The following is a 23929-nucleotide window of genomic DNA, read 5'->3' on the forward strand; positions in this document are numbered from 1 at the left end:
CTGGCTTGGGGGGAAGAGGGGGAGAAGACCCCCTCACGCCTTCTGGTCTCCTACAGCTTGGAGAATAAAGCACACCCTGATTTCTCAGCAGAACAGCCGGTCATGCTACAAAGCAGGGACCGAACCCATGGCCATTTAGGGGGATTGAAGCCTGCTCTGTCTGGCGTAGCAATCCCGTGGGGCTGGAGTTTCAACAAGTGGATGGTAGAGGAAGATAGAAAACAGAGGGCCCGAGAACCTGCTCAGGCACCAAGTCGACAGCACTTTCTACTGAGACCCGTATTGTCACCCCAGCACGTCGGGGGAGCGCACAGCACAGTCTGTGCCTTGTTAGCCTCTGCAGACCTACTTGCGGTTCTGATGAGACAGTCGGTCAACACTTCCCACCAAGACTGAAGCCCCCATTCATGTAGCGATGTAGGTGGAGGGCCCAGCAAAGCCAGTAGGCAGAGGTGTGCCCCAAAGCCGGGGTGCCCTCATAGCTAGGGGTCGTCACAGCCCTCCGGCAGCAGCGACTATAAGGGACGCAGTGTTGACTTACTGTCGCCTGTTCACGTGCTGAGTCTCTGGAGTGAAAAGCCCAGAGCCAAGTGCTTTCTTCAGCAGGGCAGGGGCACTGGTAGGACAGATGCTGACCGTGGATCTTCTCCAGGGCTCTGCGCCTGGTCTCAGCAGTTCACCTGGATGCCTCTTCCCGGCTCCCTGTGTCCTACTTCCCCACCATCTCATCGGTGTCCTTGCTAACACCACAAAGTTATTACCTGATTAATAACTCCTATGATAGAAGAGTTCCTGGATGAGTGTAGCCCAATTTACAATCTGCAGGTGATGGAAAAATTATGTTCAGTTCAGTAATAATTGATGGAAATGGTTTCTCCTCTTCTGCAGCTGATTGGCTTTGTAGTTGTGATTTAATAATGGAAATATCAGTTGTTTTCTTCTCAAGATGAATTGGCTTCTGATTTGCTAAGCTCAAGGCTCTTTGGGCTTGTTTATATCTTTGTCTTTCCTCATGAGACTGAAGGTGAGGTGTATTTCTTATTTTGCTATGTTTTTCTTTGCACACATGCGCACACAGGGTTTGAGTCAATGGTTGAAAGAAACATTATTGGTGGTGGGATGAATTGGGAGATTGGGATTGACATATACCCACTAATATGTATAAAATAGATAACTAATAAGAACCTGCTGTATCAAAAAAATAAATAAAATACAATTCAAAAAAAAGAAACATTATTTTTTCAACCAGCTATTGATTATCAAATATTAGAGCTAACACTTTTTTTAGAAATAATCTAATCTAATCCCTAGTTTTTACCGGTGATAAAACAGGAAGCCCAAGGTGGTTAAGTAAGTAACTTACACAGAGAGTTAGAGATTGCTTTTGGACCCAGTAGAGTGCTATTTCCTAAGTAATGATGAAAGTTTGAAAAGGATGGCTGTGGTACTGTGATTTATAACAACAAATATTTATTTGGCCTTTGTCCAGTTCCTAGCACAGAGCTTCTCAAGCCCTTGGAATTTCCTGGGATGAGAGGAAAGGTGTCTTTTGTGATGTGGATGAGGTGATTTTTGGATGACACTAAAGATGGAGGCTGCTTGCCAGGGGAGCCAGTCCTGTGATTAGAGGGTTGGAACGTTCAGTCTTCGCCCCCAACACCCGTCACTGGCTGGGAGGGGCCAGGGTCTGGAGATTGAGTTCAGTCACCAGCGGCCAATGTTTCAACCATGCCTACGTAATGGAGCCTCCATAAAAAGCAAACAAGCAAAAAAAAAGAGGTTTGGGGAGCTTCCAGGTTGGTGAACAGGCGGAGATTCAGGGACAGTGGTGACTCAGAGGGCACGGAGTCTCCTTTCTCTGCACCTTGTTCTCGTGTGTCTCCCAGCTGGCTGCTTCTAAATTATATCCTTTTATAATAAACTGGTGATCAAGTCAGTAAAATGTTTCCCTGAGTTCTCTGAGCTGCTCTAGCAAGTTAATCAAACCCAAGGAGGGGGTCGTGGGACCCTCCGATCTAGAGCCAGTCGGTCAGAAGCACAGGTCACAACCTGGACCTGCATGTGGCATCTGAAGTTGGGGGTCGGGGGGCAGTCCTGCAGGGGCTCCAGGTAGAGAGTGTCAGAAGCGGGCTGAACTGCAGGACACCCAGCTGGTGCTGAGTCGCTCGGTGTCAGGAACTGGTGTCAGAACTGGAAGGGCTCCGTATTTTATTTTCCCAATTGATTGTTTCTCTGCTGTTATGCACGTTATGCATATGTTATGCTGTTATATCATATGTGTATCTGTGTGTTCATGTGTGTATAATATGCGGAACCAAGTACATACCAAACTGTTACTTACATCAGTACCAGGACTTACCATCAGGGTACAATATTCTGTAACTGAAAGAACCTCTAATGCTGCATATAAGTAGGGTACGTCAGGGTCACATTACAGGGTAGCTGACACTCCATCCTGACCCGTTCTCAGAATCTCCCTCTCTGGGTGGTCCTGGAAATCTACATGCACCGCCTGTCCAGCTACTTGTCGCCTACAGGCTCCAGGCCCTGCCCACTGTGGAGGGACACACAGGACCGCCTCCCAGCCTCTCCATTTCTGTCCAGGATCCTTCGGTCCAGTCCTGCCCTTGGATCCCAATCACCCTTACAATCCTCCCTACTTTTTTTTTTTTTTTTAATATTTATTTGTTTGGCTGCGTTGGGTCTTAGTTGCGGCACGTGGGACTGTTTTTAGTTGCGGCATGTGAATTCTTAGTTGCGGCATGTGAACTCTTAGTTGCGGCATGTGGGATCTAGTTCCCTGACCAGGGATCAAACCCGGGCCCCCTGCATTGGGAATGCGGAGTCTTAGCCCCTGGACCACCAGGGAAGTCCACAGGCCTCCCTGGTTTTATCTCCTGAACTGACATTGTTTGTCAAGAAGGCAGAGGCTCCATGCCCCCTAAGGTCACAAAAACAAAACTAACAAACGAATCTGAGCCAGCAGGAAAAACATCTAGGAATTCTCAGGACTCTCCTTCCTTCCCAGGTAAGAGGCGTTAAACTTGGAACAGTTCAACATATGTGACCACATATGTGACCACAAAGTGTGGGTCATATGTGACCACAAAGTGTGAGGAAATCCAGCAACGGCAGGCAGGGAGAGGGCACAGCCGGGGCCTGGGGAGGGGCCTTTAGGGGCTTGGGAGCCCTTGCCTGAGCCTTCAGGTCCCAAGCCTTCCAGATCCAGAGGCAGCCCCAGCTTTCATGGGTAGAAAGAGGACCCACGCCTTCACACTTCACTACGCAGAATCGTCAGGCTGTCCAGAGACTGACGTTAAGAGCACAGCAACCCTGCTTAGAAAGACTGCGGTGAATAAAGTCAGGAACAGCACAGTGACCTAGGACCTACGACGCCAGTTTCCTTTGCAGATAAGGGAATGGAGGCTGTGTGAAGCGAGGTGGGTTCCCTGAGCTGGGGGCTAATTAGTAGCAGAGCCAAGACCAGAACCTCAGCCTCTGGCTTCCCCTAGGCCTGTATTCATCAGGTTCTGCAGAGAAACAGAACCGATTAAATATAGAGACGGATAAGGCCAGATTGATTGTAGGATCTGGCTTGTGTGGTCAGAAGCCGAGACAACCCATGTCTCGAGTCTATAAGCTCGGGGGGCAGGGAGGCCGGTCTGGGATTCAGAGGTCTGGGAACCAGGGCAGGGGATGGTGTAACTCCCTATCCTGGGGCCTCAGCTGGGGAAGGTGGGAGACACTGCTGGTGTGAATCCCAGAGCCTGAGGCTGGAGGCCTGGGGACCAGGAGTGCAGCTGTCCGAGGGCAGGAGAAGATGGACAGAGGATGTGCCCTCCTCCGCCCTTTTGTTCCTTTCAGGTCCTCCAAGGGCCGGATGAGGTGCCCACATCAGTGGGGGCGTCTGCCTCACTCAGTCTTCAGATTCAAATGCTAATCTCTCCAGAAGCACCCTCGCAGACACACCCAGCAATAGTTACCAGTTATCGGGCAGCCCTGAGCCATGTCAGGGTGCCACGTAAACTAACCGTCATGGGGCCCCTCAGATCCCGTGGCTGTGTCTGGTGTAGCCGTCGCTGGTTCAGGCTGTGCGGGCGCAGGGGAGGGGTGGGCTGTGGTCCCGAGCACGGGGTCCTCACCGCGCCTGTTGCCCAGCGTCTGTTCCCTGGTTGGGAAGGGTCAGGAGGTGAGCCACGTCGCAAAGGAGGGATATTTGTTGCGAAGGCGGGGAGGACAGAAAGCAGAGAGAGTGTCACTGTCCTGTATTTGCACTTTTAGACCCTTGAAAATGGGCCACAAATCATCTAAGGGGATTATTAGTTATACCTGTAAGACATCATTCCAATCTGCCCATCTAGAGGAGGGAAAAAGAATAGATAACTTGTCAAAATTGGCGTGAATAGGAGCCTTGGCAGGGAAAGGAAATAATTAATTTTCTCCATTAATTCGAGACATCACCCCCAGACACACACAGCCCTTCGTAACTGTCAGAGCCTCTCTCCTCCCCATCGTGGAGCAGCCACACCACGGTGACAGATGAGGGCCACCTTGAAGTCACACGGCGTCTCTGTCCCTGGGTCTGCGTCGTCAAGACCCCAGACCGAGCGCGGGCGGCTAGGTCAGTTCCCCAGCACGCGTGCCCGGCTGCAGGGACCTGCTAATGTTTCCTTAGGGGCCAGTGGCCCTGAGCTCCTGGGTTGGAGTTCTGTCCATCAACACCATGGTCATCAGTTTCAGGAACTAAAGAATTATTTAGGGTTCCTTGTCATGGCCCATATTGATAAGTTATGAAATTTACAAATGGCCTTAGAGGTCATCTGGTGCTATTTTTTATTTGATAGAGAAAAAACAAACCCCAAACACCTGGGACTTGGAATGGTGAAAACAGTTCCTCAAAATCACAGCACATTAGTGGCAACACAGAGGGTAGACCCCAGGTCTTCTGATGTCTGATTCAGTGGTTTTCAGCCCTTATTCCTATGATTGGCCCAGAGTCATAGAAGGTCACGTGTAATGTGACCTCTGTGGTGATGAGGCTAAAAAGGGAGGCCAAGGAGGCGGATGCCTTTGGTGAGAGGTCAGCTTGACAAGAGTCCAGCCTGGATGGCAGGTGGGAGACAGACTTGCCTAGAAATAGCTCGAGGTGCAGATACGGAGAGTCCTTGACAGGAAAGTTTCCAAAGGGCCCCCGCATCACAGGAAGCGCTCTTGCCCCGCCCGGGCAGAGGCGCTGCCCTCTGAGCACAGGACTCCTGACCCTCCCCTTCCAGCTCCCGCCATAGCTGAGCACCCGAGCGGCACTGTCTCCCCTGATGCTGAAGAGCCAGGCCGTGCTCTGCAACGTGGGCGCTGACTCCGGCGTGGCCTGCATGCCAAGGGCTGCTTGGCTTCGTGGGCATTTTGCCTGGAAGCGAATATAAGGATTTCACAAATATTAATGAACAGCGATAATTAGCATCACTGCCATGCAGCCGTGCCCTTGGGAACTAACATGGGGAGAGGACAAAGGAGAGAAGAAAAGAGAAGAAAGGGAACAAGCAGGAAAAGTCAGGCTTCATCAGGACCTCATCTGCAGAAATACAGCTGTGCTCTTCCCCCAAAAAGCCTGGAAATAACCACACTGAAATAACCCTGTTGGTTCAGAGTGCAAATAATAGGGCTGCTTTCAGTGCCCTGGGCCGTCCACAGCATTTCAGAAGGTGCATGTCCTGTCTCTGACCCACCGGGACTTTGGGCCCTTGAGCCCCTGCTGGTTCTCCCCGCTGGGGGCTGCAGTGCTGACCCCTCACTCGGCCTCTCACCTTGTTCTCCCAGAGAAGACACAGCTGGTGCACCTGGAGCTCCAGGAGAGCAGAGCCCGGGGACCACTCTTGACCTTCGTCCAGGAGGGTCCTACAGCCAAGGGCCACACCTTGCTTGGGACCCAATCACCGCCTCTTGCTGGATGTACAGGCGTGAGTGTGGGCACAGCCCTGGGGCCGGATGCGGGCCTTTCTGTGGGCGGGGCGTACAGGGGCCGCAGGGCTTATCATCCAGACCAGCACACTACTGAGAACAGAAGGTGACTGTCGGTAATTACGCTGGGAAAACAGGTGTCAACTGGGACTGTTCAGGCAAATTTCACAATACAGTCACCCACCTATAAAAATAACAGAGGCGTTTTTGGCATTACTGCGCAAATACATCAATCCCCAGGGAACTGAGCCGGTGCAGGTGGTGTGGAAGGAAAGTTTTACCTCCCCCCAAAGCAAGCGAGAGGTAAAGCATTCTCTCTGATGTTGTTCTATTATTAGAAATAATTTCCAAGAGGGAAGGGCTGGGGAAGGAATGGATTGGGAGTTTGGGGTTAGCAGATGAAAACTGTTATATATAGGATGCATAAACAGCAAGGTCCTGCTATATAGCACAGGGAACTATATTCGATATCCTATCATAAACCGTAATGGAAAAGAAAAAATAGAAATAATTTGAAGATTTTGGACGCCACCTGTCTCCCCCACAGATTCTGACCCTGGACGGTTTGCCATGGGCTCAAAAAGTCAGGTGGCTAAAGTGCCCTCAGGGAACTGGTGTTGGACACCCACTGGCTGTATCGGCCCTGGGGCATTTCCATTTCTCCAAAATATGGTTTTCTTTGAGAAACGGGGTCTGGGTTACTAGTGGTGCCAGCGTAGGCTGATGCCGGCAAGGTCAGGGCAAACTGTCTGAAGACATAGATAAATGAAAGAAGCACTATCTCACTCAGCTCCTTATCAGCTTTTTTTTTTTTTTTTTTAAGCAGTAGTTTATTTAGAATAAAGCACAGAACTCATTTCACTATGTAGTTGTTAACACTGAAATAACCCTGTTGGTTCAGAGTGCAAATAATAGTAATAAAAGTGGAAAACATGTAACAAATAAAAACTTTTCAAATGTCCTTAACATTTTGTCAATAACCTAGCTGTGTAAGCTCTGCTTTTGAAAGTGATGGATTTTTTTTTTTTTCTTCAACCTCTACATTTTGGTCTGAGCTATTTATGTCTGTTTATATTTAGATACTTTTTAGAATATAAATGTTAGCTACGTTTTTAATCCAAGTCAGCCAACCTGTTCTCCAAATGGATTCCAGCTTCTGTCCTCAGCCATTTGTCTGCCTGTGTATGAAATCCCAGCTTTCTGCCTTCTGCGTCCTCTTTCTCTGTATCTCTCTGTCTGTCTGTCTGTCTGTCTGTGTCCATCTCCTCTCTTCTCTCTCTGGCACACGTTCTGAACTTTCATTTAAAGAGCGCGGCCGCATCCTCGCTGGTACCCTGACTGTTTCTCTAGCACTCACTCGGGTCCCTTCCCTCTGGGTCAACAGTATCATCTAGATTCCAAAAATCTCTGATCTGTCCAGATTCTTCCTACGCCTCATGAACCCATATCAGAGAGAGAACATAAGTAAAACCAAGCCAAGGGACTTCCCTGGCGGTCCAGTGGTTAAGACTTCGCCTTCCAATACAGGGGGTGCGGATTCGATCCCTGGTAGGGGAGCTAGGATCCCACATGCCTCGCGGCCAAGAAACCAAAACAGAAGCAATGTTGTAACAAATTCAATAAAGACTTTAAAAATGGTCCACGTCAAAAAAAAAAAAAATCTTAAAAAAATACAAAAAAACCAGCCAAGCACACATCTTCACTGTGCTTTGGAAAGAAGTTGCTCTTGCCTTTATGCTCTGCCCGAGGGTCTGGGCATCCGTGTCCACTGTGGGCTGAGGAAGGGCAGTAGACACGGTCCGGCCTGGCCCCGGTGTCCTTACCTTACGCTGCTTCCGGGCCCCCTTTCCGGGCGCCACCTGCAGACAAGATGAATTCAGGTCCCTCACAGAGGCCGGGGGACAGTCAGCGGAAGGCCCAGCGCACCCTGAGCTGTGCAAGCTTTCTGGCTACTAGGCCGAGTGTCTTCCCTGCAGAGTCAGCCTGCCAACCCACACGGGGAGCTGGCCCTTGGAAAGCGAAGGCCACAGGAGTCCTCACCGTGCTAACTGGGGCTGCCATCCTGGTTGTAGATGACAGTCCCCTGGGAAGGTGGCCGGGGGCTGATGCAGGGCCCCGCCCACAGGAGTTCAGTCACTCTGTAAGCACGAGCACAAGAGCCTGTCTTTCTAGTGCTCCCTGGTCATCCTGATGGGCCCCTGGGACCCTGGATACCTCCAGGCGCCCTCCCTGCCAGCCCTCCCTGCAGAGAGGCTCCCCCACACCCCCTTCTCCCGCCCGCCCCGCCGTCGTATCCTCTGCATCTTGGCTTTGGTCCTCCTGGTAAGGAGAGCCCAATGTCAGAGTCTGTCTTTCTGGACAGTCCCACTGCACGAGTCACTAGAGTCCTTCCCTGCTCGTGTTATCCCCCGCTGTCCCGTCAGAACATGGGAACCATTTAGGAAACTCACCCCTGCCGGGGCACCCGTCTGAGCCCCCGGCTCCGGGAGCATTGCTAACGGACTCCTTCCCCCGCTAGACGCCCAGTTAACTGTGACAGTGACTCGCTGACCCCGTCATTAGCCAGCAGACTGTCAGCCTCAGGGGAGGCAGCCAGCAAGCCAGCCTCCCTCGGGGCAGGTCCCTGAGGCCACAGCCTGAGAAAAGTCGGTCAGACCCCAACGCAAAGAGTTTCTGTCACTGCCAGGAAATGAGACATTGACCCAGAGACTCCGTCTCCAAACCAGAATGGCTTTAGCACAGTTCAGTTGCTCGTATTAATTAAGGGAAAGTGAGACGGTGGGTTCATCACCCTTTTCATGAGGTCCAGTGTGGGGAAGGGACGTGTCTGGGAGTTGCGAGTAGGCAAGGATGGCTAAATCCACTGTCCACACGCCCTGCATTAATGGCGGGGAGCCCAGAGTTGCTTATCGCCCGCGGTGTTGTAGGGAGAGGCTGGGGGTGGGGAGGACGGAAAGTGTGCAGAGGAGACCAGCAGGGAGAGGAGACTGAGTGAGGAGAGAGGCAAAGCTGGGGGCGTTCTGGCATCCAAACCCCCAGCCAGCACGTACTGAGTGAACAGATGCACAAACAAGGAGGTCAGAGAAGTGAGGGGTGTCATTCCCTCTCCGTGTGCCTGCAACTGAGAGCGGATGACACCACACGGGCAGCGAGTGCTGAGGTCCGCGGCTGAGGTCCTGCGAGCCCAGCTATCCCCAAGTGCTGAACCTCACCCCGGTTCCCAACTCAAGCATGTTCTAAGGTTTCTGTCCTTCGAAAGAAGGAGGCTCCTGTGTCAGGAGGTGTGTGATGGAGAAGGACGCCAGGGGACCCCTAGGAAGTAGGGGGAGGCAGCTCCCACCTCCTCTCCCATGCCATCAATCCTGGCCCCCTCACCGTGGGAGATGGGGGACCGGGGTAACGGGTGAGGTTATCTGCTCCGACAGTTAAGCAGGGACAAGACCATGGCCTACAAGTGAGGGCTGCACTCCTGATTCCCATCACCTTCCCCAGCCACTCCGCTTGGGTCTAGGGGGTCCTCCTAACCCCGGACTCTCCCTTTCAAGGCAGCCCTGGCACTCAGGTCCAGCGTGGGGCCTGTGGTCAGTACCTAGGCTGAGTCCTCCATTGCACCGGTCCAGCTGTCTTGGGTTCACAGGGAGAAAGGCAAGACCTGGGTCAGCCTACGATGCCAAGCCCAGATTGTAGGCCAGCTTGACAGCCATGACGCTGAGGTTTTGATCTGCCTGCGGCTCATTTTCTGCAATTATGTTCCATGGGCCAGAATCCTGGAGAGAGAGGGACGAGGGACAGGACTTGGGTGCCCACCCCCATGTGCACCCCTGACAGTGTCTGCTGTGGTCTAGCAGGTCAGCCGCACGCACGTGGTCGTTGAGGTGTTTGTTTGATCCCAAGTTTCCAAGGTCGGCATCAGTAGGAGTCGTCTGTAATAGCCCCTCTTGCTGGGCAGCAGGGAAACGGATTTGTGGCTTTTCCGGAAGCCCTGCCATGTGAGTCCAGTGCCCCCCGGGTGCCTCCATGCCCCCACTCCACCCACTGCCTTCCTTCTGGCCGCAGCTCCCCTTCCCCCGCTTTCTGGCTCATCTGTGTTCTCCTTCCGTGGCCGTTCCTTCCCGATGCTCTCGCCTCCCTGAACCGATGCCTCTTTCCATCCATGGTCACCCCCTCCTGCTCGTTTCCTCTAGGGCGCCTGCCCCCAGGCATGTGCCATTGTGAGTCACTTCCTGACAGGTCTCATGGCAAAAGCTGTGACCGGTGCTGGCATTTAACCTCACAAAGCATCTTCCCCAGATAGAGCAGCAGCTTTCCGTGGCTGATGAGGAGGGACAGAGGGGATGGGGGCACCTCGCTGGGCTGCGGGCACCTCCCTGGCAACTTTTAGTCATTTCAAAGGGAGAAGCCGGGCAGGGTTTGCCTCCAAATGAGGAAGATTTCTTGAATGATGTGAATAGTCAGGCAAAGGAATAGGCCACCCCCGGCATCATCCCTGGGGACATTCACACGGAGGGGAAGGTATTCTGTCAGGGACAATCATCCAAAAGAGTGGAAGGCTAAATTCTTTGACCCTCCTGGTACTTCCAACTCTATAATTCTAAGGAATTGGCTGAGAAAAAAGAAGGGAAAATTGGGCCAAGAGTGAAGGCTGAGAAACAGCTGGTGCAGGATGAAGATGAAAAGGGAGAAAGAAGAAGTGGGTCAGGAAGCTGCCAGGTTTTACTCCGGACTTCCTCTTTGAGCTCTCCATCCCTGAATGCTTAGTTTTCTTCCGTCTCTAATAAATCTTTCTGACCCACCATACCTTACTTAAGGGGTCTAAAAGCAATTGAGAATGGAAAAATTGAGCCTGGGGAGAAAAAACATGAAGCACTCCAGGTCTGGGCTCATGAGATTGTGGGCTATCCAAAGTCAAGGACTTTGCCTTCTACGTCCTCTCCACCCCACGGCATCTAACCCACCACCTCTCTCACTGTTAAGGATGAGTAAAATAGCCGCCGGTCACATCAGGGACAGCCGGCCGGGCCAGGGACCCTTCTTCCCAGGGGTGGTCTGCTCCCCCGTTTCTGAGATGGCGCAGACCCTGCTCGTGGACGCTGCTCATTCCTTGCTCTCCGTGACTGTTATGTCAGAATATGTGTCCCTGCAGAAGAGGCCGCCCTGTGCCCACGGAACTATGGGGCCGGCTCAGCCCTTCCCCAAGCGCGATACCTGCGTCTGCGGGGTCCGAGTCCAGGGACCTCCCCCATCGCTGATAAATGGCCCCATTTGTATCCTTGCAGATCTTAATCTTCCTATTACAGTGGATTGAACTTATCTCCTTCAAAGCGCTCCGCCGTGGAAAGAAAGAACCCGCATTTTTTAATATATTTCAGCCACTGATGCAGAGCCCGCTTCCTCTTGCTTCCGGTCATGTTATGTTGGGCTGTCCGAATGCATAGGGCAGGGTGATATGCCTCTGGCTTACTGGCTTATTACAGGACCTCTTACCATTAAGCAAAACTGCGGGGCAGACTTGAAGCTTTCTATTTTGTCAGAAAAAAATCGTCTTGTAGCCGCCTATCTGTTTTTTCAAGTCCCTTTTGAATGTGTCTTCAGAACCTTTCCCATGGCATCCAGAGCATCCTGCCTGCACCCTGGGCATCTCGCCTGCACCCCGTCTGCCTTTCTTTCCTTCCTTGCACCAGTGCATCCTTCGGCCTCCTCCTCCCTCCTTTCCTGTCCCCCGTCATGTGGTTCCCCCCTCTGCCCCCCCCCCCCCCCCCCCCAGTCAGCAGCCTGCCTTCCTAGCAGCTGGCCAAGAGGATTCAAACATTTGCTCCCTCCTGCCCTTTTCTCTGCAGCATGGAATCAGGATTTTACATCGCAACCAGAACTGGAGAGGGCGGGGAAAGCATTCCACCGTGCAGTTTCCTAGGTCTCCAGGCCTTTAGCAACCTAGATTTGTTCTGCTTTGCAAATCTCACCCAGTATTCAAAGCTATTAGGAATATAGCATCTCCGTCTCCTTCCATGGACTTGAGGTGGGGACAAGTGCCAACATCTTCCCTTTCTTAGCAAAGAAAGCTGGGTTCGAGTGGGCGCGTGTTTTGCAGTAAGATCACAAAGGCTCAGTGGAAAAGTAGCTTCAAGGGTCCAGATCCTCAGCGTCAGTGTGCCCTGCAAAGCTCTCAACTGCAAAGAGAGGGTGTCTTTTGAGATGCCGGCTCCACGAGGATCTCGACGCAAAGGGCAGGCAGGAAACATCGCTGACCAGCTGGCCCCTTCACAGACCCAGGTGCACATGCGAGTAAGAACGGGCTGAGAACAGCGCATGGTGGAGAGTGTGGGCCCCAGGCCAGCAGCATGGAAATCCCGGGACACTTGGTAGAAGTGCAAAACCCTAGGCCCACCCTAGACCTACCGCATCAGAATCTATCTATATATAGAGAGACATAAAAACTCGGAGGAATTTATATGCAAATTAAAACCTGAGAACCACTTACTTCATAGAACTAACTTGACAAAATTCATTTTCTCACTTAACGAGGTAGTATTATCGTAACGATCCCCATTTTACGTGAAACACTGTTCCCTCCTCCCTCCCTTTTTTTGCTGTCACGTAACAGTCCATAAAAACAGCAGTACAGATGGTGAAGATAAATTCCCGCATTGCAGAGGGTGGCCTGCTGTCCAGCGATTGCCCCCAACTCCCCCAATTCAAAGACAGGAACTTTGAAAATTTTGAGGAAGGTGCCCCAGAGCAGGTGCCTCCTGGGGTCTGGGGTGTGCCCTGCCAGCCCCACTCTAGGTAGCTCATTTGTTTGGTTAAGCGCAGGGGGTTTAATTACCTGTGGCAAATACACTGCGGTGCATTTTGAAAGAACGATGGAGTCTCAGTAGGAGGAAGCCATCCTTTCCATCCCGTTGTATTTATTTACCGCAAAAAAGGCACGCTGAATCTGGAAAGTCATTTTGGTCTGTCTGATTTTATTGTTGTTTAATCCTTAAAACCACTTAGGTTGGTCAACCAGCATCATTTCAATGAGCGAGGCAATTTTTATCTTTATTAGACGTCCTGAAATAAGTGATTTCAGAATCCCCTTCAACTCTGAGATTCTTTAAGTCTAAGAGAAATGAGGAAAAAAGGCTGAGAGGATGTTGACATCCTTCCGATGAGCTTTGAGGATTTAGATATGAACCAGCCTGGGTGATTAAATGTCTGCTGGGGTAGAGGGTCATGACCAGCACCACCACCCTGAGATCCCAACAAACAGGGCCCCAGGAGGCACCTACTCTGCAGCATCTTGCTCAGAATTTTCAGAGTTCCCGTCTGGTGCCTGGGACCAGCATAGGCCGGCAATACCATTCAGGAGCGACACTCACATCTCAGACTGGGAAGTGTGGACTTGTCCCAAACCCCACTTCCCCCCTTCGCCTCTACTTCCAGCCAGTCCTCACACGGGATTCAACCGGATTCCCAAGATCCTGAAATTCTCACCTGTGGGCTTGCCCTGGGGCCCGTCAACCGGCCTAAGTTCCAGGAGGGTGCCCTGGTAAGTGGATTGCTTGGCTGGCCGACGGATGCACGATTTCCTTCAAAGAATAGCATGAGATTGGGCTCCTAGCTGACTTCGAGTGACTCGGTTTGTTTACGTATTTGCCTGGAGCCCCACACCTTCTGGGGTTGGCCTTGATCACCAACATCCAGACACTGAAGGTGGAGCCTGGGTGGGCGTGGTGACCTTGGGGGGCTGGGTGATGGGGGCAAGGAAGGCCCCGAGAGCTGAAAAGCCAGTGTCCTGGGAAAGGGGCAGGGTGGTGGGGATATCCCAATGCTTCCACGGGAGCAGAGTCAGGATGCCAAAGCGGCGGCCTCACATCTGCCCATCAGCCCACCCCCACGACACCCCACTTCCTGCGCCAAACCCATCATGGGCCCAGACTTAGTTTGTCGAGCAACCACTGGATCAGCTATGCTTCTACAGGGTGTGAGAAAAGTTACAATGTGTTTTTATCGTCCTGAAAACTAATTTTGCTCTCATGCCCGGAGCATAAAAAGGAATCAGGTATCAGGCTTAAAAGAAATGCAAATGGATGTACTTTCTCCTCGGCCTTTGGGTTGGCTGGGTTTTCACAGGAGCCTGGTGCTTTGACAGCCTCAGGACATTTGTGTTTTAAGACAGAAGGTCTGTCCTCTTTGCAAGCAGAGGGGTCACATTATGAAAGAGCGTGTAATAGTGGCTGCAAGAAATGTCAATTTTGCAGCCCCAGAGTATTTAAGATCACGAATTGCAAGCCTCACAAAAGCCTGAGAATGAAGCCTCCAGAATGTCCTACAAAGCCGGGTATTACACCCATTGAGTTCCCTGACCCCAGGTTCTGGGGAATCTCAGGGTTATTTTATGTTGGCAAATGTTTATTGAGCACCTACTACATAGCAGTCAAGAAGGGCTTCCTCATTCATTCATTCTCCACTTTATCTTCTCCAGGACAGTTTGAAACCAACCAGCTACTTTGTGTCTGTTTGTATCATCAAACTGTTAAATGGTCACTTATTCATTCTAGGAGTAGTTAGTAGTTTGTACTCTGTGTACAAAGAAGGCATCTCTACATTGTGAAAAATGAAGATGTCCGTACTCACATACCCTAAAGTTATTCCCACATTTTAAAAATTATATTATTGATCATGACAATTCTGTTTAAAAATATCAAAGCTCACTAATGTGCTACAGTATTTCATATGTACTCTTAATTAATCCTCATAATAATCTTGTAAGAAAAATAATAATATGCCCTTCTTATCAAATGGTCTGAAAAGTTAAAGGGACTTGGACAAAAATCCATTGATCCAAGACTCAAGCAGAGAATTTCTTCAAATACTCTGGGGCCAACATAATGTCCAGAATCTTTGACTTGATGTTCAAACCCCCATGTTATGGCTTTTTGTATTCCTTCTCTTCTAAGCTCCGTACAGTTATGCCCCTGGTTTCACAGTTTCTTGATTGTCTCTGTCTGTTTCTCTCCTCCCAGACGGCCAGGGCTTTGTGAGTGAGGACGAATACCTGGAAATCTCTGACATCAAACGTGACCAGTCCGGGGAGTATGAATGCAGCGCCTTGAATGATGTTGCTGCCCCTGATGTGCGGAAAGTAAAAATCACTGTCAACTGTGAGTAGACCCACTGTCAGCGAGTTCCAGGGGGAAGGAGGGCATGGGGATTAAGGGGACGAAGAGGTAACGGCAGTGTCATTTTCTGATGGACCCCAGTTGTTTCCGGCAGGAAAAGACAGTATCAGGTTGCTGTGCCCATCCACCTCCAGGGCCACGGAGTCTTCCTGTGACTGTCGGAACTTTTAGCTGATGGGGAGACTCGTGAACTCTGGGTTAGTGTGAAGGCTTGAAGAGATGCTGGGGCAAACACAGTATCTTCAAGCAAGAAGTCCTTTCCCTAAAATACATGATCGTTTAGCTGGGAAGGGGGACGTGCCCAGCAGGTGACTGATGTGCTTCTCACCTGTCTCACCGACTCGCTCTGCCTCTCCCTGCAGACCCGCCCTACATCTCCAAAGCCAAGAACACGGGTGTCTCTGTTGGCCAGAAGGGCATCTTGCGCTGTGAAGCCTCTGCAGTGCCCACGGCTGAGTTCCAGTGGTTCAAGGAGGATACCAGGTACCTTGAAAGCGGAAACAGGGCATGTCCGAAGCAGAGCTGATGGATCGTGCCCCCGCGTGGAAGGAGGGTGATGAAGTCCAGGGGGAAGACACGGCAAAACCAAACTGATTACAGCCTCCGTTATAACAGAGTCTCCTTTTAGAGCCAGAAGCAAAACACGGAGGGAGCTGGGAAGTGGGCAAACATGATGGACCTTGTTTCAGAATCAGAGTGGCTGTAGACACGGCGGCCTTCAAGGACTAGGGGCACGTAGCCCTGGAGCGTGGGCGCCCTTCCCTCTCGGCCCCTGATGGAGGCCGGGGTGCTCACAGCTGGGGGGTAGAGGGGCCGGCTTAGTCCGAGGGCAGGGCTCTGTGAGGGGGGGAGTGTGTGCGTGGGTCCACCTGCGGCGTCTGGACTTCCCCGGACCCGCCCGTCTGCCGCCTCACTCTGTGTGTGCAACCAAACCCGTCGCACCCCCTCCTTTCCTGCAGGCTGGCCACCGGCCTGGACGGCGTGAGGGTCGAGAGCAGAGGCCACATATCCACACTGACCTTCTTCAACGTCTCAGAGAAGGATTATGGGAACTATACCTGTGTGGCCACGAACAAGCTTGGGAATACCAACGCCAGCATCACACTGTATGGTGAGTGCAGGAGGCCTGGACGTGGGGCTTGGCGGGGCGGGGGGGGTTCCAGGGACTCGGGCGGGAGGAGGGCGCAGCCTGCTTGGCCTGTGTCCGTCCATAGGGCTCAACCCCCCACCTTAGATGCGAACGCACCTCCACCGTCATTCTCCTGGCGCACGGTACGTGGTGTGTGCAAGGTTAACTGGTACCTCCTGGTCTCGTGCAAGGTGAGCTGGGCACCTCACCAAAGGAGTAAACCGAGCTCTGAACCAAGCTGCACAATGGTTACCGTCAACAAGACGGAACCATGGAACAGGTCGATTGTAGTACTGTCTATTGGTCTGGGGGGGTAAATTAGATATAGTTTTAAGATACCCTCTACAGTAAGAGTCGATGATTCCAGGAGTTATATTTACAGTTTTAACCCAAGTTACCTGCCGCCATCATGAGTCTCATGTTGACTGCCTGTCACGTTCTCATTCATTGGAATGAACAGAGCAGGAGGCTTGAGTCCCCATCGGGACGACTGCTCTGTCCACGGCTGAGACAGCCGCCCCTTCTCCGCAGGTCTCTCCCCCCCCCCGCCCCCGCACGGGGGGAGGGGCCTGCAGAGCCCTGAGCGGCCCTTCGGGAGACCTCACCCTCCCTCGCTCAGTTCTCGCGCTGCTGTGTCCATCTCCTCGTGCAACGTTTCACCCCACGGGCCAGGCCCAGCTTGTGGCGATAGCCCATGTGTGTATGTGCGTGTTTATTTGGTGAGATTTGGTTAGAGGGAAGCGTCTGGTGAATAGGACGAAAAGGTATTCATGTTTCACGTGGACCTCAGACCCTGAACAAGCTTTCAGCATTGACATGAACTGAACTTTGTCCACCAACCATCTGAAATGTGTGATCTATGTCTTTTGTTTTCTCTCTGCATTGTGTGTGCATTGTGCTGTGTGTGTCTTAGAAATAAGCCCCTCATCAGCAGTGGCAGGTGGGTATAGCATGTTCCTTCACTCCTCTGCCTGCCTGAATGCCTATGTTTTTGATTTTAAGCCTCCTTCAAAGACAGGCCTGCCTGCTCCGCCTCCTTGGTTTATTTCTCCTTAGTGGCTAGACTTCAGGGGGTTGGTCTGCACAGTTTAGGTAGCAAGCATGTAGAATATGATGGCTTTCACACATGTGCATATGAAATATCGTTATATGTTTCCAGAGGAGGGCTTCCCCCCCCCCGCCAAAACAAGAAACTCCTACTTGGTGGCCTTAAGAGGGATGAGTATTCTGCTATTTGTACACAGCAGCAGCGAGGGGAACCCAGCCTAGACACCAAATGGATTATCAGACGATCGTCTCCATGGGGAAATCACACTAGTATGAATGTATAATTCCTCCGGCCCAAGGCAAAAAGGGCTAATGAATGACTTAATTCTGAAAGTTTCATTTTAAAATAGAAGTACTTGGGTCTTTATTCATAACGATCATCATAATATCTACCAAGTATTGGTTTCCAGGCATCATGCTAGTTCCGTGAAAGACAGGTTATTAACCCCATTTTAAAGATGGGTAAGAGGAGGACCCAGGAGGCTAAGTGACACTGAAGTACACGTAGCTAGTGAAGAGGTGCTGATGAGACCCCTCCTCAGTGCTGGAGGGTTTTCCCAGAGGATGAGGGTGTGAACCATGGGCACACACACTCGCACGCTCCCTCGCGTGCTAGATGGGGCCTCAGCTCTGCCTCCCGAGTGGAAGCCTCACCCTCCCTGTCTGCAATCCATCTCAGCCACACAGCAAATGGTAACTTTTGAATTTTCCAGCTCTGGAATCAGCCCTGCAGCTGCCCTTTCCACAGCTCTGGATCCGAGACAATCACGGGCCACTGGCTCTGCCCACACCTTGGTGTCTGTGAAGGTCCATCCCCAGGTCTTGATGAAACTTAGAAGAAAGGGTGGGGCTGGGTTGCTTCTCTGCCACTGACCCTGCCGTCACCCCTGAGTGAGTCGGTGGGGCTGCCCGTGGGGGGATGTGGCCGACAGAAGGGTTCCAGGACTGACAGCTAGGTGATCCGGGCGCTTGTCCCTCTGTACCATGAACTCAGGAGAGAAGTGTGTCACAGCCGAGAACAACAGTGTGTGGAGATTAAGGATACATTCGCCGGCTAGGGCCGCCATAACCAAATAGCATAGGCTGGGGGCTTAAACAACCGAAACTTGTTTTCTCACAGTTCCGGAGGCCAGAAGGCCAAGATCAAGCCAGGAAGATCTGTCAGCTGTTTTTGATGAGGGCTCTCGTCCTAGCTTGTAGACGCCCACTTCGTTCTCACATGGCCTTTCCTCTGAGCATGTGCAGAGAGGCAGAGAGAGAGAGAGAGAGAGAGAGAGAGCTGGGGGGGGGGGGTGGAGGAGGGCTCCCTGGTGTGTCTTCTTATTAGGACACTAATCCTAGCCAATCAGGGCCCTACCATTATAACCTCATTTGACCTTAATCACTTCCTTATAGGCTGCATCTCCAAATACACATGGGGGGTTAGGGCTCCAACATATGAACTTGGAGGGCCCAATTCAGCTCCTAGGAAAGACACAGCTTCATATCCCAATGCAGCCAAACCACCCGAAGCCCGTGTCAACAATTAGCCTGTTTGAACCCATTTTCCACTTCTGTCTCCTCTCTTCCACCTGATCTGAATGCGTTCTGTTAAAGGACCATTTGAACATTTATAACCGATCTGCTCATACTCGCCAAAGCCACACAGACACCCTGCACCCCAGGCACACATTTGTGTTTGCCGTCAAAGAAAGACTGTAAGCTTGGTTTTTAGAGACCCTTTGGACTCGGCACCGTGAACCCATCCCAACATACATTCATGACAGGCCTCTCACACAAACATGTCTTTCCTACGTTTCCTACCTACACGCACAGAACAAAGGGAAATGAGATGAAAGCAATGTCGAAAGAAAGGAGAAGACACAGGCTATGGAGACAGTGGGCTGAGACAGGAAGTGCTTAGGCAAACTGAGAGACCACGCGGGTAGGTGGGTGATGCTCAAAGATGAATCAGTGGCTGACCTTGACGTGGGATGTTTCCTCCTCACCCACCACCAGTTGCTGCCCCTCCAGAAGCCGCACAGACAGAACAGGTCACCCAGCTGAGTGCCAACTCAAAGTGGCATTTCAGACTGTGCACTTTTCTTAGCCCCGGGCCACTGCCGGGACTGGAGAGGCAACGGAAGGTAGAGAACAGACCAGCACGGGGATGGGGAAAACTGAGTTCCGGTCCTGACCCTGCCACAAACCGTGCTGCTCTCTGTTCCGCGGTCGCCTGTAAAGTATAAGCACAGGGCAAAGCAGACTCCAGGCTTCTTTCCAGCTTTCTAAGTCTCTGTTCTGTTGAAAAACAAAGGGAAACTAGGGTAAGAGGCACATCTCCAAAACCTGGCATCCGTAACGTTGGGAATGGCAGCAGGTGCGGTGCCTATTGCCAGCAACTTGCTCGAAGTATCCGTAAGCTTTCTTGAGTGGGTGAGGCATTGGGAGGCCACCTGGGCCCTGGCATCCTGGAGCCTGGCCAGGTCCGCACGCAGCAGGGGCGGCCGGGCTCAGCTTGCTGGCCACGGCTCTGCCTCTTGCAGAAGCCGCTCACGTTCTCTCGACTTGCCACCCATTCTGCTTCCACTGGGTCTTGAGCAAGAGGCCCCCATCCCCCTGTCCTTAGGGTGCAAGGAGGGAACATTCTGAACTTGATTACATCCGGCACTGCATTGAGTGCGGGGCACGTAATGAGCCGTGTAAACGTCTGTATTTCTGTATTACTGGAACCGGCAGGGGAGAGGGACAGAGAAGGCAAAACAAAGCCAGAAAGGAGGGGGATGCTGCCGAGAGACAAATAGATTTCTCACGCTTTATCTGTGCAATTGCAGCGACACAGATGAGTTACGTTAAGAGTTAAGTATCAGGAATGGGGACCGCTCCTAGGAATCTTGTCATTGCAAATGAAAATGGCAAAATATTCTGGTTAATGCAACACCTGGGCTTGTGATTTTTTTCCTCAAGGCAGAGCCTCAGCCCCTCAGAGCAGCCAGGAAGAAGGCGGCCTACCTCTTGGCCCCTGGAAACTATGAGGACAGAATCTATATTTTCTTTTGCTAATGGCCATTCCTCCAGAGAAAATACACATATCAGGCTGGCTCTTCAGACAGGATTTTCATCAACTAAAGGCAGCCGGACCAGCTCTTGTCATCCTGCACCCTGGGCTGCCCTCACCCAGGGTCCCCCCCCCCCCCTGGAAAGCTGGTTCAGGCCCTGCCCCCCACCTGCCCTCCTCTATAAAGGCTCCCAACAACCTCACCTTTCCCCCAGGTGGCTCCAGGTGAGACCTGAGGGCTGGGTGCCGCCGTTGAGGATCCCGAATCTCCCCTCCCTTCACCTCCAATCCAGCCCAATCCAGGCCTCGGTCTCACGCCTGTGTCCCTCCAAAGACCCAGCCTCCCCTCAGCCCCAGACCTCCCTGGCCCCCAACACCCTGCTTCTGGCTTCTAGGATGTGACTGGCTGTGGCTTTCTTCTTCCCTCTCGGTCTCAGTCTGCTTCTAGCCCCTCCACCTTCTGCCCAGGGGTGGCATTACAGCAAGAGGAGAAGGGTCTTCTGTGTCTTCGGGCATCTTCAAGAGTTGTATGTCAGCCCACCGCTTTGGGTGCTTTAAAAATGCAGATTCATGGGCCCGGTCCCAGACCCATTTCATGAGAATCTCCCGGGATGGTCCTGAGCACGTGCTTTGTAGGCAAGCTCTCCCAGGGAAGCGTAGGACCCGGCAGCCAGACAGTCTACAAGCAGCCGTCTGGGGGCTCCCCGGTCTGTGTCCCTAGCGCTTTCCTCAATTCTGAGCCACGAGACGCTCTGCTACCTGAAGGTCCCAGGGGAATCTCCATCATCTTTCTCTCCCTGGCACCCCTTCCCTCCTCAAACGTGCACCTTATCGTCTCACCCACCGCCTCACTACAATCTCCATGGCCATTCTGACCCTTTCCTCTCCCTCACCCCACAACCTGTCAGTCAACCAGCAGGTCGGAGCAAGCAGGCACCAGCCCTCCCGCCACTGCCATCACACTCACGCCGGGGCAGGGGCCTTGTCTGGCTACGACATTCTCTTACCGGTGGGTGGTTCCCTTGTCTTTGATACTCTCTCTTCCATCATCTTCCACTTCGGGGCCAGGTGGCCCTTCCCAAACTCAGAACGAACCTGTTCACATCCTGCTGAAAAACCGCCTCCCAGAAAACCCTCGAAGGCCTTTCCTGCTCTTGAGATCAACCTCCCTCGTGGCCCCAAGTTCCCCGATGCCTTCTCTGCATCCACCATGCTAGACACCCGCCCCGCCCTGCCCGGGATGCCCGATCCTATTGCACATTTCCAGCCTCGACTATGCTGCTTCTGTCCATCAATTCACTGATTCAGCGAATGTTTGTTTCGAGCCTACTGTGTGCCAGGAGTTAGATTTAGGATTTAGGTACCGAGAGGAGCAGACTTCCCAACCTCCTACAAGCAAGTAAATAGACATTTACAATAGAATATCGAATCTAAGTGCTGCACTAGAGCAGAGAATAAGCTACTAGCTAGTAGGTGTCAGCCAGAAGGGGCTTCAGACAGCTCAGAACCCTTCGAGGTAAGTACGCCTGGAGCTCAGAGAAGTTAAGCCATGTGACTGAATCCTTCCCGCAGATAGCAATTCCACCGTAGAAGGACACGTTAACATCCGGTTTTGCACCCAGGTCTGTCTGACCTTAAACCCATGTTTCTTTCTAACCCGTAGGTATACTGTCTCCTCTTCCAGTGTGTTGAAGGGTCACAGAGGGAGGCGTTTGCCCTCTTCTCTGCCTGATAAAATTGTATTTACCCTTTAAGCTTCCACTCGACGGTGCCCCATCCATAAAGTGTTTCTGAACCCCACCGAAGAATCACTCACCCATCTTTCGGACTCTCTTGGTAGTTTACCCTTAGGCTTATATTTTGTTTGTATTTATTTGTTTCTGCACTAAAGGACGTAGCCCTGTATCTCGCCATAGTTATTGACCAGTAAGCATTGGTTGGGTTAATAAATACATCTTCCAGTCAACGGGGCATCCGTTACAGCCTCTTACAGGGTGAAACTCCTCACTAGCCAAAGGAAGGCCAAATACGCAGAAGGTCTTATAGTCTCCCCCAGTGCCCCGCAGGGAAGCCAAATCAACATTGCTGACGCTTTCCCTTGCATTCCAGCCCCCCCTTAGGTCCCAGTTCTAATTTGAAATTTAGGGTCCCCTCCCGCGGGGTCTTTCTCCCTTGTGAGGGAGGCTATATCTCAAACATCCCGACAGACTGTTGTTGTTGAGGAAGGCGTCCGTCAAATGATTTCTTCTTGCAGAGACATCAAACGCTGCACGTGCCTGTCCATTTCCTGCTGATGATAACGTATATGATTTTTATTTTCCAAATCCGCAATTTAAATCCAGGTGGGAGGGAATGAGTCAGAGAGAAACACCATCGTTCCTGGCTGATGGCAGCAGCCTCGTCATTTGTATTTTCCCCAACCTGCGAAATGTCAACATATTAGGAGAAAATATGCAGACACTTCACATTTCACTCCTGATGCTGCCTCGCGCCCCTACCCTGCTCGGTCTGAATCACTGGCATCTGGCCGTTAGCCTGAGCCTTTAGACTTCAACACGGAGCACCCGGGCTGTGCTGATGTCATCGCACGCCCCCGCTTCCGGTTTGGCACAGACCAAAGCCCTGCCTTTTTCAGGGTTGTGATGCGCTGACTGGTCTGAATTAACTTCTGATATGAACTTCCTAGGCCTTGGGCTTTGTGGGAGCACAAAGCAGAGATGATGGCTGCCTTTTTGGCTTCTTTATCCGCATGCCCTCCTGGAGCTGCGAAGCCCCGTTCATCTTCCTTGTAGAAAAACGCCGGGCCCTGTTTTCTGCTGTAATTAAAGACAATGAAGGAAAAGCTCCCTTTGAAGGGGAACGATGCACCCTCGTCAGCCGGCACTGCTGGAAGTAGGTTTACGTTTCCCCAGCAAGTGTAACACACACCCTCTAATTAGATTTCCTCGCTCCTCTTTTAATCACCGGGAACATCATTATCCTTTTGGTTCCTTGTTAGGAAGGTCACAAAGAAGTTCACATTCATATTTATAAAACGCATCCAAATTTCAGAACAAAACTGTATCTTTAACTTACTTAGACTTCAGATGCCTCCTTGATCTCACTGCGCTATCACCAAGTTCAACTCGGCTGTGGGGTTTTGTTTTTTTTTTTTTTTTTCTCTTTTCTTTCCTTCATGTGATCACCTGACCACCTGCTATTTTAGTAGGATTACAGCAACACTTTGCTTTCGAACTTCTTGCTGAAGAACTGTGCCTTATTTTCGTTGCAATCATGGAAAGGACAAGGGTGACATTTCAATACCTTTCTCACTTGTAATGGACCCTCCATTTTTAAGCTTCAAAAATCTCTTGTGAGGCAGGATCCTCATCGGTAAACTTCTTACATAGTTTTCTGGGAGCTTTGTGCTGAGTTTGGGTACTTTGATTTTCAAAATCTGTTCCTCCAGAGGGTGATCAGCCAGCCCATGAACGCAGCAGCAAACCCTTGCTTCCAGGAGAGCTAGGCCTGCAGGTTAATTCTATGCTAAGCCCTCAACCAAATTTGCTTTTTAAAAATGTGTAATGCGTAGTATATTTAATTTAACAAAGTAAGTAG

General features: G+C 51.5%; 1 protein-coding gene across 3 annotated transcripts in view; it reads left to right on the top strand.

Moving 5' to 3' along the window:
- Window positions 1–23929, top strand: part of OPCML (opioid binding protein/cell adhesion molecule like) — a 493523-nt gene that overhangs the window by 464074 nt on the left and 5520 nt on the right. The window contains exons 4-7 of one of the 3 annotated variants that reach the window (XM_068554749.1): window positions 14964–15101; window positions 15482–15602; window positions 16079–16230; window positions 17162–17188. In XM_068554749.1, coding sequence (XP_068410850.1) covers window positions 14964–15101; window positions 15482–15602; window positions 16079–16230; window positions 17162–17188 — 438 coding nt within the window. The remainder of the gene's footprint in view (window positions 1–14963; window positions 15102–15481; window positions 15603–16078; window positions 16231–17161; window positions 17189–23929) is intronic. The other 2 variants (XM_068554748.1, XM_068554747.1) reach the window with 2 other exon arrangements.

Source organism: Eschrichtius robustus, chromosome 11 (genome assembly GCF_028021215.1).
Source record: "Eschrichtius robustus isolate mEscRob2 chromosome 11, mEscRob2.pri, whole genome shotgun sequence".
NCBI lineage: Eukaryota > Metazoa > Chordata > Mammalia > Artiodactyla > Eschrichtiidae > Eschrichtius > Eschrichtius robustus.